The sequence below is a fragment of the Gasterosteus aculeatus genome, chromosome 11 (genome assembly GCF_964276395.1).
Source record: "Gasterosteus aculeatus chromosome 11, fGasAcu3.hap1.1, whole genome shotgun sequence".
NCBI classification, from domain to species: domain Eukaryota; kingdom Metazoa; phylum Chordata; class Actinopteri; order Perciformes; family Gasterosteidae; genus Gasterosteus; species Gasterosteus aculeatus.
The window spans coordinates 8,937,754-8,952,648 of record NC_135699.1 but is presented as its reverse complement, the minus strand read 5'-3'; the positions used below and the strand labels follow the sequence as shown (position 1 = coordinate 8,952,648).

Genomic DNA, 14,895 nt, shown 5'->3' with positions numbered 1-14,895 from the left:
CGCGTTGGACACGTGGATTTGCGTTTTTTAAAACGAAGCACTCCCCTTTAAACCAAACTTGTCATTGTGATTGGTCGAGGAGAGGAAAAATGATCGCTGTTGCACCACATGGACCAATGAATTTAATCCACATCCTACGACGACAAAAAGCTATGCGACGTATTCAAGAAAAGGACCGTATATTTTTGTAATAGCTGCCTTTGCAACTGCCACACGACAAGATAATTACTAAACAAGAACAACAATATGCACCGGTGAAATATAAACTGTAGGCAAGCTCACACAGCCAATTAAATATATGAAAAGTACAACGTTGTGGTCACACTTATGTAAAGAGTTGGTTGGTGTGTAATTAAGAATAACTTAATGGATCCCAGAGGAACATTTCACAGGCTACCCACCAGATGGAATACATACAGTAATCAAAAGAGCTCCATACTTACCAGCCACATAAACACAATAATGCACCAATAAATATAATCTAGTAGTACATTTATATAAAAAATAAAATGTCCGAGCGTTTCAATCATTTTTTCAATTAAATTTTCTTTAATAAAACGTTTATTTTTGTTTTACTCCTGTTTCATCTGGGTAGACATATGTCACTGTCGTTGTTTTTTTCCCCATTAGATGTGTTTTGTTCAGGCGCAGCTGTGGACACCACTGAGGTCCTTCCATAAAGTCCAATTCCCCGACGCGGCCGCTTTTTACCTTTTCCCCTTTATTACAGGCTGTCATTTCTCAATGAAAACGCAAGCTTCGCTCTGTACACACGTTCGTTACGGGAAGCCCGGCGGCAATGGGATACTGCTTTTTTCTTTCTTTTTTAATTTCGAAGTAATTAAAATACATCAATGACACGAAATCGGACTGCAGCTGTGGACAATTCAAGGTGCCGTTAGCGAGCAGTTGATGTGCACAACAAGAAGATTGACGCTAGTCGGCACGAGCGCTGACGTCACCGACCACAGAAACAACAACTAACCCGCAAACTCGAGCATCTTTCCCCCGGGGCTCGTCATTGCGGGTATAGTGGAGCGGGACGTCGGTGTGCGGGGCGCGGGGAGCGGATCGGTGTCGGTTAACATACCCGGGCGGGGGGAGGACAGCATGGCTGCTGCGAGGGGAGCCGGGCGGTCCGCCTCGATATGGGACAATATGCGGGTCCGGTTCGTCGTCTGCTTCCTCGGAGTCTTCGTGTGTTACTTTTACTACGGCATCCTGCAAGAGACCATGTGAGTAACCGATCCGTTGTGACACACACACACACACACACACACCCCCACACACCCGACAGCTGTGATTCCGTCATGTAACGAGCTCTCTTCAATAAACGTCACACGGGTGACACGGGTGGTGTGTCGTTGACTTGAGTCCCCAAAGTGGATAAAGATCATATCTGGTTACAGAAATGAGGACTCGAAGCTGTTCCTCTGCACCGCAGTCCTGTTTACCAAGTGATTGTAATACTATTTTATGGGCAATAGTGTCACTTTTACTAAAATAATATGAAAACCAACCAACAAGCAAGCCTTGTCCTACCTTGTTGCACTCAAAGTGTTGTCTTCTTGTCTCCTGCAGCACTCGAGGGGATTACGGTCAGGGAGACCGAAAGGAGAAGTTTAGGTTTGCCCGGACGTTGGTCTTCATCCAGTGCATTGTCAGTGCTGTGTTTGCTAAGATCTGTGAGTATGTGCAGAGAATACGCAGAATCTAAAAACTCAGTGATTTAGTTCTAAATCCAAATCTTCCTCTTCCACGATCAGTGATTGTATTTTTTGAGGGCTCCAAGCCGGATCACACCAAGAGCTGGCTCTATGGGCTGTGCTCCCTCTCTTATCTCGGAGCCATGGTGTCCAGTAACTCGGCCCTTCAGTATATCAACTACCCCACACAGGTGAGTCTTCCCCATCAGCAACAATACTTGGTTTACGTGATTATTTTCAATGTATTACTGCTTGCTGCTGTCGTATCCTAAAGCTGTGATTTATTTCTTCTAGGTGTTGGGTAAATCCTGCAAGCCCATACCAGGTACATCTGACATTTAGCTATCTGCTCTCGGCCTTCATATCACTTGGTTACCTGACTGTCACATATAAATACATTTTTTTTTCAGCATAAATTTATATTATCATAGCACAAGTAATTTCATGTAGCTGGTAACGTGTAATGACATGTTCTTTTTATATTTGCGTTCTTTTTTCACTATATGCTACGAAATCTGAAGGAGCCTTTAATCAGTCAAACTAACTTGACTTCACATCAGAAGCTGCCAGTTCATAATAGGCACATTTCCTTGAGTCGGCTCGGATGGGACATATGGCAGCTTACTTTGTCATGTTTGTACATAAAAGTTGTATCTCACTCTAAGGGGGGGGTTATCTCTTGCTCCATGAACACACACACACACACACACACACTTCAAGTGTGGAAAAAACTTCACAATCCAGATTTTCCCCTCTCATGGGCGAAGGCCTGTAGCCAGTTTAGGTTTACCTCAAAGCTGAGCGACGTCTCCGTGGTAACCAAGCCTTAAAACACCTCGTCTATCATGCTGTTGTTGTGTTGTTGCAGTGATGATCCTCGGTGTGACTATACTGAGGAAGAAGTACCCGCTGGCTAAGTATCTGTGTGTGCTGCTTATTGTGAGCGGTGTAGCGCTGTTCCTCTATAAACCCAACAAGAGCTCAGCTGTTGCAGATGACCATGTTTTTGGGTTTGGAGAGATTCTGTTGGTGAGTCTAAAAACGGCGTTTATGTTCCATCCATCTCACCCGTGCTCCAGTTATTGCGACATGTTTTCCCATCAATCTAAATCTCCCTGCTGCTGCCCCTCTGTGACATTTCTGTGACACTAGTCTCATGGCTTGGGGGGGTTGTGTGTTGCAGCTGGTCTCTCTGACATTGGACGGGTTGACCGGTGTGGCTCAGGACCACATGAGGGCTCGCTTCCAGACCAGTGCCAACCACATGATGCTGAACATCAACTTGTGGTCCACTCTGGTGCTGGGGCTCGGTGAGTCCAACTTGCCAGAGGAGAAGCTAATGTGCAACATTGCCTTAATGATGATCATTGCTGCCCTATTGTTAAACAGCAGCTGCACTGTATGTCATATCGCTTTGACAATATTTAGTGGCATACCAAGTTGGTAAAATAATCCAGACCAAAACCATAAATGGCTCTTTACAGAAAAAAAACTTCTCTGAGGAGCGGAAACTCGTCATTGTGAAGAGTTCAGTGTTATCTGTATAGAGGGGGAATTCTGCACCTCAAAGCTTTCAATTCTGTGAGGAGGTTGCTCTGATATACTGAAGACTAAGACACATAAAATAAATCTCACATAATGAGAGGTTTTCCAAGGTGAGGCACTAATGGGAAGGACGATAACAATCACAAGGTCAACGCAAGGATGAGGACTGGGAGACGCTTATCATTCCTACTAGACTAATTGGCAGTGTCTGCTATCTCTTAGTGAGAGTCCTTCTGTCCGGCACATAGGCTTCCCACTTTCATGTTACCGTTTTACATTAACAGAAAATCTATATTGGTGTTTGAAAAGTGAGAAGTTCAGTTTCAGGCTGAATTAAAATGCCTTCGGAGGTCCTTGGGTTTAGTTTGTGCGCTTAACTTAAGACACCCTGCTTGCTTTGAAATGATTTACTATTGTAAATCCAGTAACCCCCCCCACACACACACACACACCCATCCCCGCACCGAGGCTCCATCTGGGCGCTGTTGCTGTTTTACACCACTTGGTGGTGCCGCATGGCCACACGACGAACACGATGGTCTGACTTTCTCCACACATGAGACGTTGGGTTCAATCAGCGAGTTGTTATTGCGACGACATCATTTTAATTTCCTATTGACACTTTCTTCCTCTTTGCTCTCAGCGGTTTTGTCGACAGGGGAAATATGGGAGTTCCTAAGTTTCACCGAACGGCACCCCAGTATCATCTACAATATCGTTCTGTTCGGACTGACCAGTGCTCTCGGACAGGTGGGTGGATCCTCGTGTGAGAGGATAGTTCGTGTTGTTGCAGCATTGGAAGAAGTCCTTTGCCTTGATCAAAGTTTTGAAATGCATGTCCCAAATAATATTTCCAAATAAGTGTTATTGTTTTTTATGTCTTACTCCCTTACCAGACCTTCATCTTCATGACGGTGGTGTACTTTGGACCTCTGACTTGCTCCATCGTCACCACCACAAGGAAGTTCTTCACCATCCTCGGCTCAGTTATCCTCTTTGGCAACGTCATGAGTACGATGCAGTGGTTTGGCACCATCCTCGTGTTCCTCGGTGAGAGTAAATTCTTGTTAAACAGGATTGATTCAATATCTATGACGGCCTGTAATGCTAGCAGAGGCTCGACAGAACACGGTTGAAGCCTTGAACTGCAGCCTGAGCCGGTGACCGTATGTGTTTATTATAACAAGCGATTAGCTACAATCAGGGAATATTTGCCACGGCTTCCCACGCAAACCCTTGTGGTCGAGTGGTCGTCGTGGCGCAGGGGGTAGAGCGGGTGTGCTGGGAACCGCAAGGTTGGTGGTTCAAGTCCTGGCTGCCCCATGTCTCAAGTCGAAGTGTCCCTGAGCAAGACACCTAACCCCTAATTGCTCCCCGGGCAAAATGTGCAAAAGCCATGGGTTTAAAGTGTAATGTAACTCGCTATTGGATAAAAGCGTCTGCTAAATGACCTGTAATGTAATATAATGTAAATTGTGCATTGAGAGTGTAATTGAAGGGGTCTGTGAATATAATACAAGAAGAGATGGAAAAGAAGCCGGAGTGCTGAAACAGTTGTATTTGTATTGTTTGAATTTGTCATTTTGTTTGTATTTTTTTGTTAATCTGACGATTCCTTAATCACATCTCTGCTTTTTGCTTTTCAGGTCTCGGATTTGATGCTAAATTTGGCAAAACCCCCAAAAAGACAACAAACTAAAACTTCTGGAGCACACAAGAGACAAAAACATTTCAAATGAAAACACTCTCCAGCGAGTATCTTATTTTCATAAGACGTCCGTTATGAATTCTTAGTACGAACAGATATTTAACTTAATTGTATTTAAAAGAGTCCGGCCTCTGCTATATACTGTTGATGTACTGAAAAGACGTTTTACTTGGGATCAAATCCTGAATGTACTATGACAAGCATTGCATTTTTTTAAACCACACTTTTGTGGAGTATTTGGACTGGTTGGAAGACATTGGGGGATAATACTGTATTTAGACAAATCTTTTACGTTTCTGAAACCAGCTCATCTCCCTTGGATGGATGTTGAAACCAAACAAGGCGTATAACTAAGAACTATCCATCAAGTCATGCTTGGTTTACAATGTGTTGCTTCAATAAGTGTAATCATTACATATGTAGTTTATTTCTTGGCAAACAATCAAGCATGTAGCTTTTCATTCATAAAACATGGTTGTAACTTGTGTTATATCAAATGTTACTATCAAAGTGTTTTTACTCTTTATTTTCTACAAAATGAAAATAACTTACCATTAAAGGGAAATTGTGATATTACATGGTAACTTTTTATTACAAATATTTGTTACTTCAGTTTACATACTCACCTGTGATCGGGTGCCGCTTCTTCAAAAACTGCTATAAAGTAACCCAAAACATTATCATTAATATTATCACTAGTCATTTATGTATCGGAGCCAACAAAATTCAAAAGTATGTCACCATCTCTTTTAAATCATGGGGTAAAATAACATTTACTAAAGTAGTGTACTTGAGTAGTAGTAGTTTCCATTTTCTGCTACATTATACTCTTATCCTCTAGACTCCACTACATTTCTCAGGGAGATGTTGTTCTTTTTACTATGATAGATGAACAAATACATTGTGATGTTTTTATTCATCAAGCAACCTAGCAGTGTACACACATTAGCTGAAACATTACATTGATGAATATAAAAATGCATAAACTATTATTCGATCAGTTATATCATTTCATATAGAGTATATTTGTACTTATGGTATAATGTGATCCCTACTTTTACTTGTAGACATATTGTGTTGCAGTAAAATATCTGAATACTTGAACATTTTCACCACAGATGGTAATTTTGAGAAGAAAAAACACCAACTAACATGCAGCTGAAAAAAAACTTTGGATCCCCTTTTTGAAAAAGGCACGTCAGTGTTAAAGGCTTAAAATAGTAGTATTCAAACTGATATTCTCAGTTCTCACCATCACGGTGAACTCCTAAATACCAACCACCTCAAAATATAAAAGGCAAAGAACGCTCTAATGGAATCATAATTAATTATTATTTTTAAAATATATTATTCCTTGCAACGTTTCCTTCCAATGGCTGTAAAGCAGCGGTCACACCTGCGGTCACACTATGACGCAGCCAGTCCTCGCTGTGACGCAAGAGACGGCAGCGATCACCTGTTATCTCCGGTATGTCACTGATATCCACGAATCAAATGGAATTCTTAGTCCTTTGTTTATTATTTGCTGGCATTTCAATCATCACAAGACAATTCAACAAATGCGCAAGGTAGGGTCAGTACATAACATGATCAAATGTAGTCACAATGGCCGTATGTGTAACACGAATATATAAAAAATAATTTTAGTTACACATAAATAAAGATGGAATCTAGCTAAATTCAGTGAATGTAGCACGATGAAAATTTCATATATTTGCCAGAATAAAATGCAACGTGGAAATAAAAGCTGAAGTGGCAGAGCAGCATATTGATGAAACCCAACAACATTTCTCAGTATTAGTCGCATTTATTGCGACATAAATGATCTACCCGGTACCCATATTTATTAATAATCGTGTGTTTTTATTAATAGTCGTGTGTTTTTAACCCACATTTGGTCAGGCACTATCTGCAGCATCCCATGTGTCTCGTGCCTTCATTACTCCGTCTTCCGCCTGATTTGGCAGATCTCATTTCGCACCGTTTCGGGGAGCGTGACCGAACCTTTTCACATCCGAACAACCGTCACTGGAGGGAAGATGCTCGCCGTAATGCGCAGACAGCTGAAGAGCCACCCAGCTGTAAGTATATCACAGCGACATGAGATAGGGATCCGTGTTCTGGTCAAATGTTTTGTTTCAAACTTCATCGCCGTTGTCTGTGAAGTTGCGCTGCTAACCTGCTTTAGCTTAACTAGTTAGCCGTAGCACGCCAAGTCTTTGACCGCACTGACTTTGAGAAGTTGTGTTAAATATTAACGTTAGAAGATAATTCACTTTTCTGGAGTAATCCAGAGTCTCGTTGTGTAGCAAGTGACATGACTTTGAATGTGTTGGAGTCAAATGGGGTCAAGGCTTCAGTCGATAGCAGCCGATCGTTAGCCGACAGGAGGGTCCGCTGCGCTGGAAATAGCCCCACATGCTACTTGTTAGCTGGCTAGGTAGCGTTAGCTAGTAGCATTTCTTACTAGGTTTACTTTCATGGAACTTCACCTTCCAAACCACACACGGGATTTTATGTACAGCTTGATATTGTACATGGTTAAATTCACCACGTTAAGAGAGACTGAAATAGTTTGTTACAAGTTGGTAATTTAAGCTTAACTGCTATGTCTTTAATATATTCGAAGTTATTTATATATACATACTGGACAAGCTAACGACTCTTTGCTGTTCTGGCTCCGAAATGGTTGAACGAGCTCTGAAGACACCAAGACCGCAGAGAGCCTTCACATCGAACTAAACTAAAGACACACCGCTTCAGACTCTACCGCCACTAAAAACACAACAAAACGGCTTATTTGATAACTGCCCTTTCTTGTTCTTTTTTGAGTTGCATGAGTTGCATTTCAACCTTCTGGTTGAAATGCACTTATTGTAAGTCGCTTTTGGATAAAGGCGTCAGCAAACATTAAATGACATGTAATGTTAATCTATGGTATTAATACAAAAGTCAGTCGGTGAATATATTCAAGGTCATGCTTTTTCTCTGACACGTCCGTGTTTGCAGTCTATACAAGCGGTCAGCTGACTCGGTGTGTTTACTCGAGCTGTGACATTCAGCCTTGTTGTTGTTTAAGTTTCTTTTAATATTCCTCTCTTTCTACAGCTGATCCCCCTTTTCTTCTTCATTGGTGGAGGGGCAGCCATGTCCATGATGTACCTGGCTCGTCTGGCCATCAGAAACCCAGATGTGAGGTGAGGACTTCAGTTGCGTGTTATTATATTTCAAATGGGTGGACGGATGTAAGGGGGTGAAAATGTTACTACTCGCCCACAAATCTCAAGTGTCAAGTTACATTCCCTCTTGATTCATCTTTCACAATGTGAACATGATTCTCCTCCTGCAGCTGGGATCGCAAGAACAACCCAGAGCCCTGGAACAAGCTGGCCCCAACCCATCAGTACAAGGTGAGCCTCCGTCTCCTCTTAGGAGGGCTTACTAGCAACGCTTTCTTGCACAGTTGATTTTTAGTGCTGAAGACCGCAGGTGGTTATTTTCAGGGACCATAGTGTGGATGTTTGCCAGAGCTGTGGCTGATCCCTGGATTATCTCATCACGTTGGATTAATCTACAGACCTAATCTGGTTAACTTTGACTTGTAGAAACTAATCTGATGAAGTGATTAACTACGTTCACCTACTCCGTCGTAGGAGAGTGCTAATGTATTTGTTTTTATTATTCACCATTTGTAAAGGTTCTCTATTATGTAGGGTCAGTATGGGATTATGCTGTCCAAAGCATCCCAAAACAAACTATCACATTAACTTAACTTTTTTCATTTTTTTTTTTTAAACATGGAATTTTGATCTCAACCGTTGATTCCTGAGCTTTGAGATTTGAAATTAAGATTTGCATTTGTATTTTCAGTTCTACGCAGTTAACGTGGACTACAGCAAGCTGAAGAAGGAAGGTCCTGATTTCTAAAGATCCCATCTTCTGGAGCAAAAGCACAAAGATCAGTTGATCCGCACAGCCCCGCTAGGAGCTTCTATTGGGAGCCCGAGGGATGCAGAGGCTAAATCCGCACAGTGAATCATTTAAGTTTCCTCATTGCATCCAATTGGAATTTTGTAAAACCTGTTATTTGTCATTTTCAATAAATTGAAGGAGTCTTGTCTCCTCCATACAGAGAAAAGAACCCGTTTCATGCAACCAAACTCCATTTTTGGGACCCTTTGCTTTCAAAAGCCTCGAGCTTTGGTCATCTTTTAGTTTGTATTTTCACTTTAAGGCATATTTGCATCGCCACCCAGAACGCTCTCCACACTCACACCGTGCTTTGCTGATACTATATGGGCTGTGCTTTCACCTCATTTCACCTTGTCCTGCCCTGACCACTGCGGTGAAGTAAAGGGCCACACTGTTCTTGGCTGCCATCCTGAGCCTTGTTGGTATGGCGTTGGCAGATTTTAACCTTTTACTTCCTTCTGAGGTGTGTGTGTTCTCATTCCCTCTGGTGGGAGCTGTGGCTATCTAGAGGGTGAGGTAATAATACCTCACTATTTAGTCCACTTTATGAAGCCTGACCGGAGCCCCTGAGGAAGCATTTTCTGAGCATTCAGAAGATGCCGTGTAAAAGGAGTGAGACTAAATGGCTTTCTGTTAAAAAGCTGACTACTTTTCCTTTAAAAAAAAAAAGTTCTGGTGCGACAAAGAGATGCAGGACACGTGGAGGTGTTCCTCCTCATAGAATGCCATCACGCTCTTACCCAGATGAGTTTGTAAATGTCAACGGGTCGCGGCGCCCTATATGCAGCTCGGGGAAAATGCGACGAGGCTGAGCAGCCAACACAGTGCAGAAAATGTCAAGGACACCTTCATATTTGAATAGGAGCCCAAGTCTTAAATCTTCTCCCGGCTGCCGAGGTGCTTGTGCATCTCCTTTTCTTCACCTGGCGAAGTGAGAATTAGCTTGAGGCACAGTGTGTATCGGTGCTACGTTATGGAACCGCATTTACATTTTTCTGCCACAGTCGATTCGGTTATTCTAGAGATTGGAAATAACACACAGTGCTGTGATTTTCCTCAGCGCATTTATTTTATGATATAACAGTTTTTCACTTAAATAAAAGCAAAACAAAAGTTAGTGACCTGCTGCGTCTGTGCCTCATTCTATACCGCCGCTGATGAGCCTCAGCAAGTATTTGGCGCCTGATGGAAAGTGAAGGGATCACCTGGAGGTGAGCGGAACGTCCACATGTGATGGTGACACAGCTGGTAGGTGTCAAGACGTTAAACTCAAAACCACAAGTTGAAATTTGAGGGAAATGGAAAAGTATCACCATAGTCTGCAGTATTGATCTATGAACGTCTCATTTTGAATCAAATAAGTTGATCGGTAATTTGTTCAAAGGAAGTGGAGTCCGAAGGCCCACTTTATTTTTTAACAGCTGACCTAAGCTTCATTATGGTGACCCAGTACAGAGAAAGCTGAGTGTACGTGCCCAAGCAAGTGTCTTGTTGCCCCACAGTAAAACTGTTGCCCATTATGACTGCCAGAGGAGCTTTATGCAGCCGGTAGTTAAAACATAATACTTCAGACTGCCTGCCAGAGGGTCCAGAGGTCAAATGTCTGTGTGGTGGTGAACTCTCCGGGGATGCCGCCAAAGGACACCCGTAGAGCCAATCTGACCTGCACCTCTACCCTTCCCCTGACCCCTGACTCCTCTGTTGAATGCGGCCCTTTTCGGCCACGTAACAAAAGCAACCAAAAAAAAAAAGTAAATCGAGGCGCACGGAAACTGCTGCTGCAAATTCTCTTCTGAGGGTCATTACAAAGATCAGGCTGTCGAGAAACGGGGGAATTGCAGCGGATCCTGCATCATTTATTCTGACAAAGTCCTGACTGAAGCGGTTTCACAGTGACAGTATGAGTTTAAAGTGTGCGCAAGAAAAATATGTGTGATAAATGAACTTGTGTCCTCTCATACCCACATCCATGCACAGGTGTCATGGTTGCTCAGTAATATAACAGTTAGCTCCCTGGAATTACTGCTTCTTTATCATTATTTTGTAAATACTAACCCGATGTTACTGACATTATCTTTGCTTCCATGAACATGTATTGTTCTCGTCCACTTTGGAACAGCATAATAATCTGCAAGAAAATTCACATATTCCCACCTCCTAATATGGTTGTGGTGAATGTGAGGTCAAACAGTTGCCTATGTGTACATCCAACCGATAAAGAGCAACGTCATCATTGCTTATGCATCATGTTTCTGACTATCTGGCAAATCAAGTCCAATATGTACCAAACAGTCTCCTTTTTCCCAGAACACAGATGGGATCATATTGATTGTCCTTCTATCTCCTGCTTAAACTCTCTGTGAACTTCAGATCTGCAGATGCAAAAGCATGTGTTGCCTCACAGAGACATGCAGAAAAGTTCCCTAACGAGGCCACAAATGAACACACCCTCTTGAGTTTATTATTGTACCGGTATTGTGACACAACCCCCCCCCCTCCCCTGGCTTTCATCCACACTCTGTCAATATCGCCTCTGCGATGCCTTGGTTAGCTCTCAGTTACCTCTCTCTTTTCCCTCAAGTCATACACATTGACACTCACGGATGCATTACAAAGGGAATAAACTGCTCCCCCTGGTTTTTGCAGAGGGAGTGTCTCTCATTTTTAGCGATTTGGTTTTCTACTCGTGCTGTTTCACCGCTGCGTTGTCCTTTGTTTTTTTTAGTCATTCCTTTTCTTTCAAGGGTTTTTCTGTTTGGACACACAGTGCTTTGCTTTTTGCTTTGCGTCATAGAAGTTTTATTCCAACAAAATCCCAATGATCCTTGAGCTGGCTCACACAGGATGACAAAGTGCCATTTGCAGCAGACGCGCAAAAAGGTCAGGGCTGTCGATGTATTTTTGCATGAGGGATCGGGTAAGGACACTGCAATTTAACAACCATCTCAACAGGAATATCACAGGAATTAATCATCCCCGATATCTCAGGGACAGAGAAGCTGTGCGAGCATGCTTTATGTGGTGTTTCAGAAAAAGCATCACTCACTTTGGAGCCAATATAGCGCTGGGCCGGCTGGATGGTTAGAGATTGTCTCATAAATACAAGGTCTCGGGTTTGATCCCTAAAAAACAACAGTGTGTCTCTTGTTAAAGTGTCCTTGATCAAGACAGTGGAACGCTTCAGGATAGATTGTCAACCAAATAAAAAGGGATTTGTAAGCTGAACAGCAACATCTAATGAGTGGTTATTCTGCTTTGGATGGAAAGAGATGAAGAATAATAACAAACATAAGCAGACACACCAGACAAGTTCCCATCATCATTGGCATCTGTGTTTGGATTAAATCTTTTTTTTCTCCTTTTCTTTCTAGATCCATGGTAGGAAAGCAGGTCAAAATTTAAATAGCTGAAAATAGAACATCTGGCTGGGCCTTGTCAGTCAGCAGTGCGTAATGAAATATGGAAATTGGGGCGCTCTTCAAAGACACACGGGCCTCTGGGTGCCGTCCCGGGGTCTCAAGCAGGCCCCTCAGCTGCCTCGGTGGAGCCCCGCCCCTCTGAAAACGTGGGCCACATTTCCAGGTGCTGCCTGCCGCGGCCTCGTCCGCGTCCGGTGCCAGCTCGTTAGCGCTCGCAGCCTGGCGGAGCTGGCAGCTGGCATCATTAAACTTCAAACCGTCTTTTGACCCGGGGTGCCGCTGCAGGGAGAGACCGCCCGCTCCTCCGCCTGCCAACAGCTGATTAGAGCCACGCCGACACCAGCAACCAGACTCCATCCGCGCGCCATCCAAACAACACATCCGCACACCAGCAACAACACCGACGGGCCTCCGGGGACGACCCCGAGGGCCTGACTGAGAGCCAGTGTAATTTGACAGATTTGATCTATATGTGGATGATCCAAATGTATTCAAAGTCAATGTGCATCTTTACAAAGACATCTTTGTTGGCTGATACAAGCAAAACGGTCCCATAACCAAAAGCCTTCATGTTCATGCTCTGTGTAGCCACCAGGGACAGGTGAGTGAGGCAGGTGTGATGTAACCCTCCACCCATAAGAGCACATATGAACAGGGGTGTGCTCACAGCCAGCTGCTGCTGTGCTGTGGTGTATCCTTGTACAGCGTGAGACATGTGACAGGTATGTTACTGTTGAGCTTAACTAAACAAGTCAAACCAGAGACATACCTGATGTTTGAAGAAAATAAAAATGTATTGGTGCTGTGGACATTGGCATGGGCTGTCGGCCGCTATTTTAGGGTTTTAATATTTTCGTCATAGATTTTCCGTTTCCATTTTGTAAACCTGAGCCAAAGCAGATTTTTAAAGCAAGTGCAACTGATCTGGTGTGTCGCAATTTATCATCTGAGTGAAGCGCATCTTCTTTTTGCATGTTGTTTGTCTACCCAGAATTAGACTTATTGAAAAACGCTTGAGCAATAAAAGACAACCTCCTGCGCTCCAACTGTGTCTTTATTCAAGATTGTGATCGTTATTCACTGAAAGATGTTGTAGTGTGGTGACTAGGTGGATTATATGTATTATATCATTCTTGGGCAAAACCTAAAAATATGCCTTAATAGAGCAGGTGCGTTCAGCTCAGAGGCAACGTTGTCCCTTAATTTTCTTTTGATATGATTTTCTTTAAGGATATTGCCTCCAAATAGATGTTGGCCATTTTTGCTCATTCTTTGCCTTCCAATCAAATGATGAACAGACATTTAATTTGCACTCAATCAGGATCAGGTACGGCAGAGCGCCCGCATCTCACCAAAGCCTCAGTGACGCACATCGGCGCTGGTCCCACTGGAGTCACAAACTGGTTCCAGCTCCATTATCTTCCTTTTCTATCTTTGCATGTCTGTTCTCTCTTTCACTTCCACTGCGATTGAGTCATGAATGATAATGGCTTGATTATTTGGTGAAAATTGGTCTCTTTAGATTCATTTCATGTATGCTGATAATTGAGGAGCTCGGCCCGTCAGCATTATATCAAACTGTTGGAGTGACTTTCTCCACTCAACCCTCAGGCCTTTATTTGGGTTAGTGGAAAACTAATTTCAGTGCAGTGAGAAAATCCCCTTTAAATCAATGTAATACAAAACTGCAAGGCTTCGCAAGAACCCCCCCGCATCTATACTCTCCTGTGAGTAAAGACTGATCGCCCAAGATACCCTGAGGTTCATCAGAGGGCTCTCCAGAGAGTTTGCACATTCCTTTGGGCTCCGTGTCGTTGAGTTGTCCACTCTGTTCTCCTGTAGCGCAACCGCCCGAAGGAGACTCCCTACAGCCAAACGCCGGATCTGAGAAGCCTATTTAAATATCAATAACTACCTTGGGATTTGGTCCGATTGGTTTATCGTTGATAGGAAGCTTTCGCTACAACCATAACTTTCTTCCTGAATGGCAGCAAATCCATTAATGTGCACTAAAGGCTCCCCTGGGAGCAGCGTGGGCTGCTGGGAGCTGCTGGGAGGAGAGACAGACCATTAATGCTGCTTTGGAGAGAGGACTTTAGTCATATTTTGGCTCTACTGATAATGAAACGGACACTCCCAAATATCAATACTAATTCTGGTGAAGCCCAAACGGGGAATAATGTATCATCTGCAGAGGGATAATGGGGAACAGGTACGAGGTCTGAAGGAGCTACTCTATCGAAAGCATTTGGCTTTTTTTTTTAGTTTTTCTCTCCTCTCTTCCTCCACCTCCCTTCAACGAGAGCCGTGTGCATCGCTACAAACAAATGAGCAGCAGATCAATAGGAGGTCCACTAGAACAACTAATGTCGGTGGCTCGTCTCTTGAAGGATCCCTAATGAGCTTCCTGCGGATCTTCTGGGACCACGTATTGATTTTTCTCTAAAGCAATGACCCAAAGGTCACCAAGCCGCCGCTGTGCTCCTCCACCTTGCATCACGGTACTCTGCTTATCGTGGTGCCACACAGTCCACATTCGTCGTCA

General features: G+C 43.3%; 2 protein-coding genes across 3 annotated transcripts; both read left to right on the top strand.

Annotated features, from left to right (window-relative positions):
- The first annotated feature begins 627 nt into the window (after positions 1–627).
- Positions 628–5,535, top strand: slc35b1 (solute carrier family 35 member B1). The gene is made up of 9 exons (XM_040190679.2): positions 628–1,235; positions 1,582–1,685; positions 1,767–1,897; positions 2,001–2,031; positions 2,575–2,735; positions 2,890–3,016; positions 3,895–4,001; positions 4,148–4,301; positions 4,898–5,535. Exons 1-9 carry the CDS (start codon positions 1,111–1,113, stop codon positions 4,948–4,950), a joined length of 993 nt encoding a protein of 330 aa, XP_040046613.1. The 5' UTR covers positions 628–1,110; the 3' UTR covers positions 4,951–5,535.
- Positions 5,536–6,397: 862 nt separating this feature from the next.
- ndufa4a (NDUFA4 mitochondrial complex associated a) lies at positions 6,398–9,097 on the top strand. Of its 2 annotated transcripts, XM_078083628.1 has the most exons (5): positions 6,398–6,527; positions 6,862–7,040; positions 8,068–8,156; positions 8,309–8,369; positions 8,830–9,097. In XM_078083628.1, the coding sequence occupies exons 2-5, from the start codon at positions 6,999–7,001 to the stop codon at positions 8,884–8,886; spliced, it is 249 nt and encodes an 82-aa protein (XP_077939754.1). In that variant the 5' UTR covers positions 6,398–6,527; positions 6,862–6,998; the 3' UTR covers positions 8,887–9,097. The 2 variants fall into 2 exon arrangements, with proteins under 2 accessions (XP_077939754.1, XP_040046616.2); XM_040190682.2 differs by lacking the exon at positions 6,398–6,527 and having other exon boundaries at positions 6,730–7,040.
- The last annotated feature ends 5,798 nt before the right edge of the window (positions 9,098–14,895 follow it).

Bases quoted from the DNA above. Each gene is read 5' to 3' on its own strand.
- slc35b1 (XM_040190679.2), top strand. From the start codon at position 1,111: ATGGCTGCTGCGAGGGGAGCCGGGCGGTCCGCCTCGATATGGGACAAT. The intron at 1,898-2,000 runs GTGAGTCTTCCC...TATTTCTTCTAG, and splicing joins ATATCAACTACCCCACACAG to GTGTTGGGTAAATCCTGCAA. The intron at 3,017-3,894 runs GTGAGTCCAACT...CTTTGCTCTCAG, and splicing joins CACTCTGGTGCTGGGGCTCG to CGGTTTTGTCGACAGGGGAA.
- ndufa4a (XM_078083628.1), top strand. From the start codon at position 6,999: ATGCTCGCCGTAATGCGCAGACAGCTGAAGAGCCACCCAGCT. The intron at 8,157-8,308 runs GTGAGGACTTCA...CTCCTCCTGCAG, and splicing joins ATCAGAAACCCAGATGTGAG to CTGGGATCGCAAGAACAACC. The intron at 8,370-8,829 runs GTGAGCCTCCGT...TTGTATTTTCAG, and splicing joins CCCCAACCCATCAGTACAAG to TTCTACGCAGTTAACGTGGA.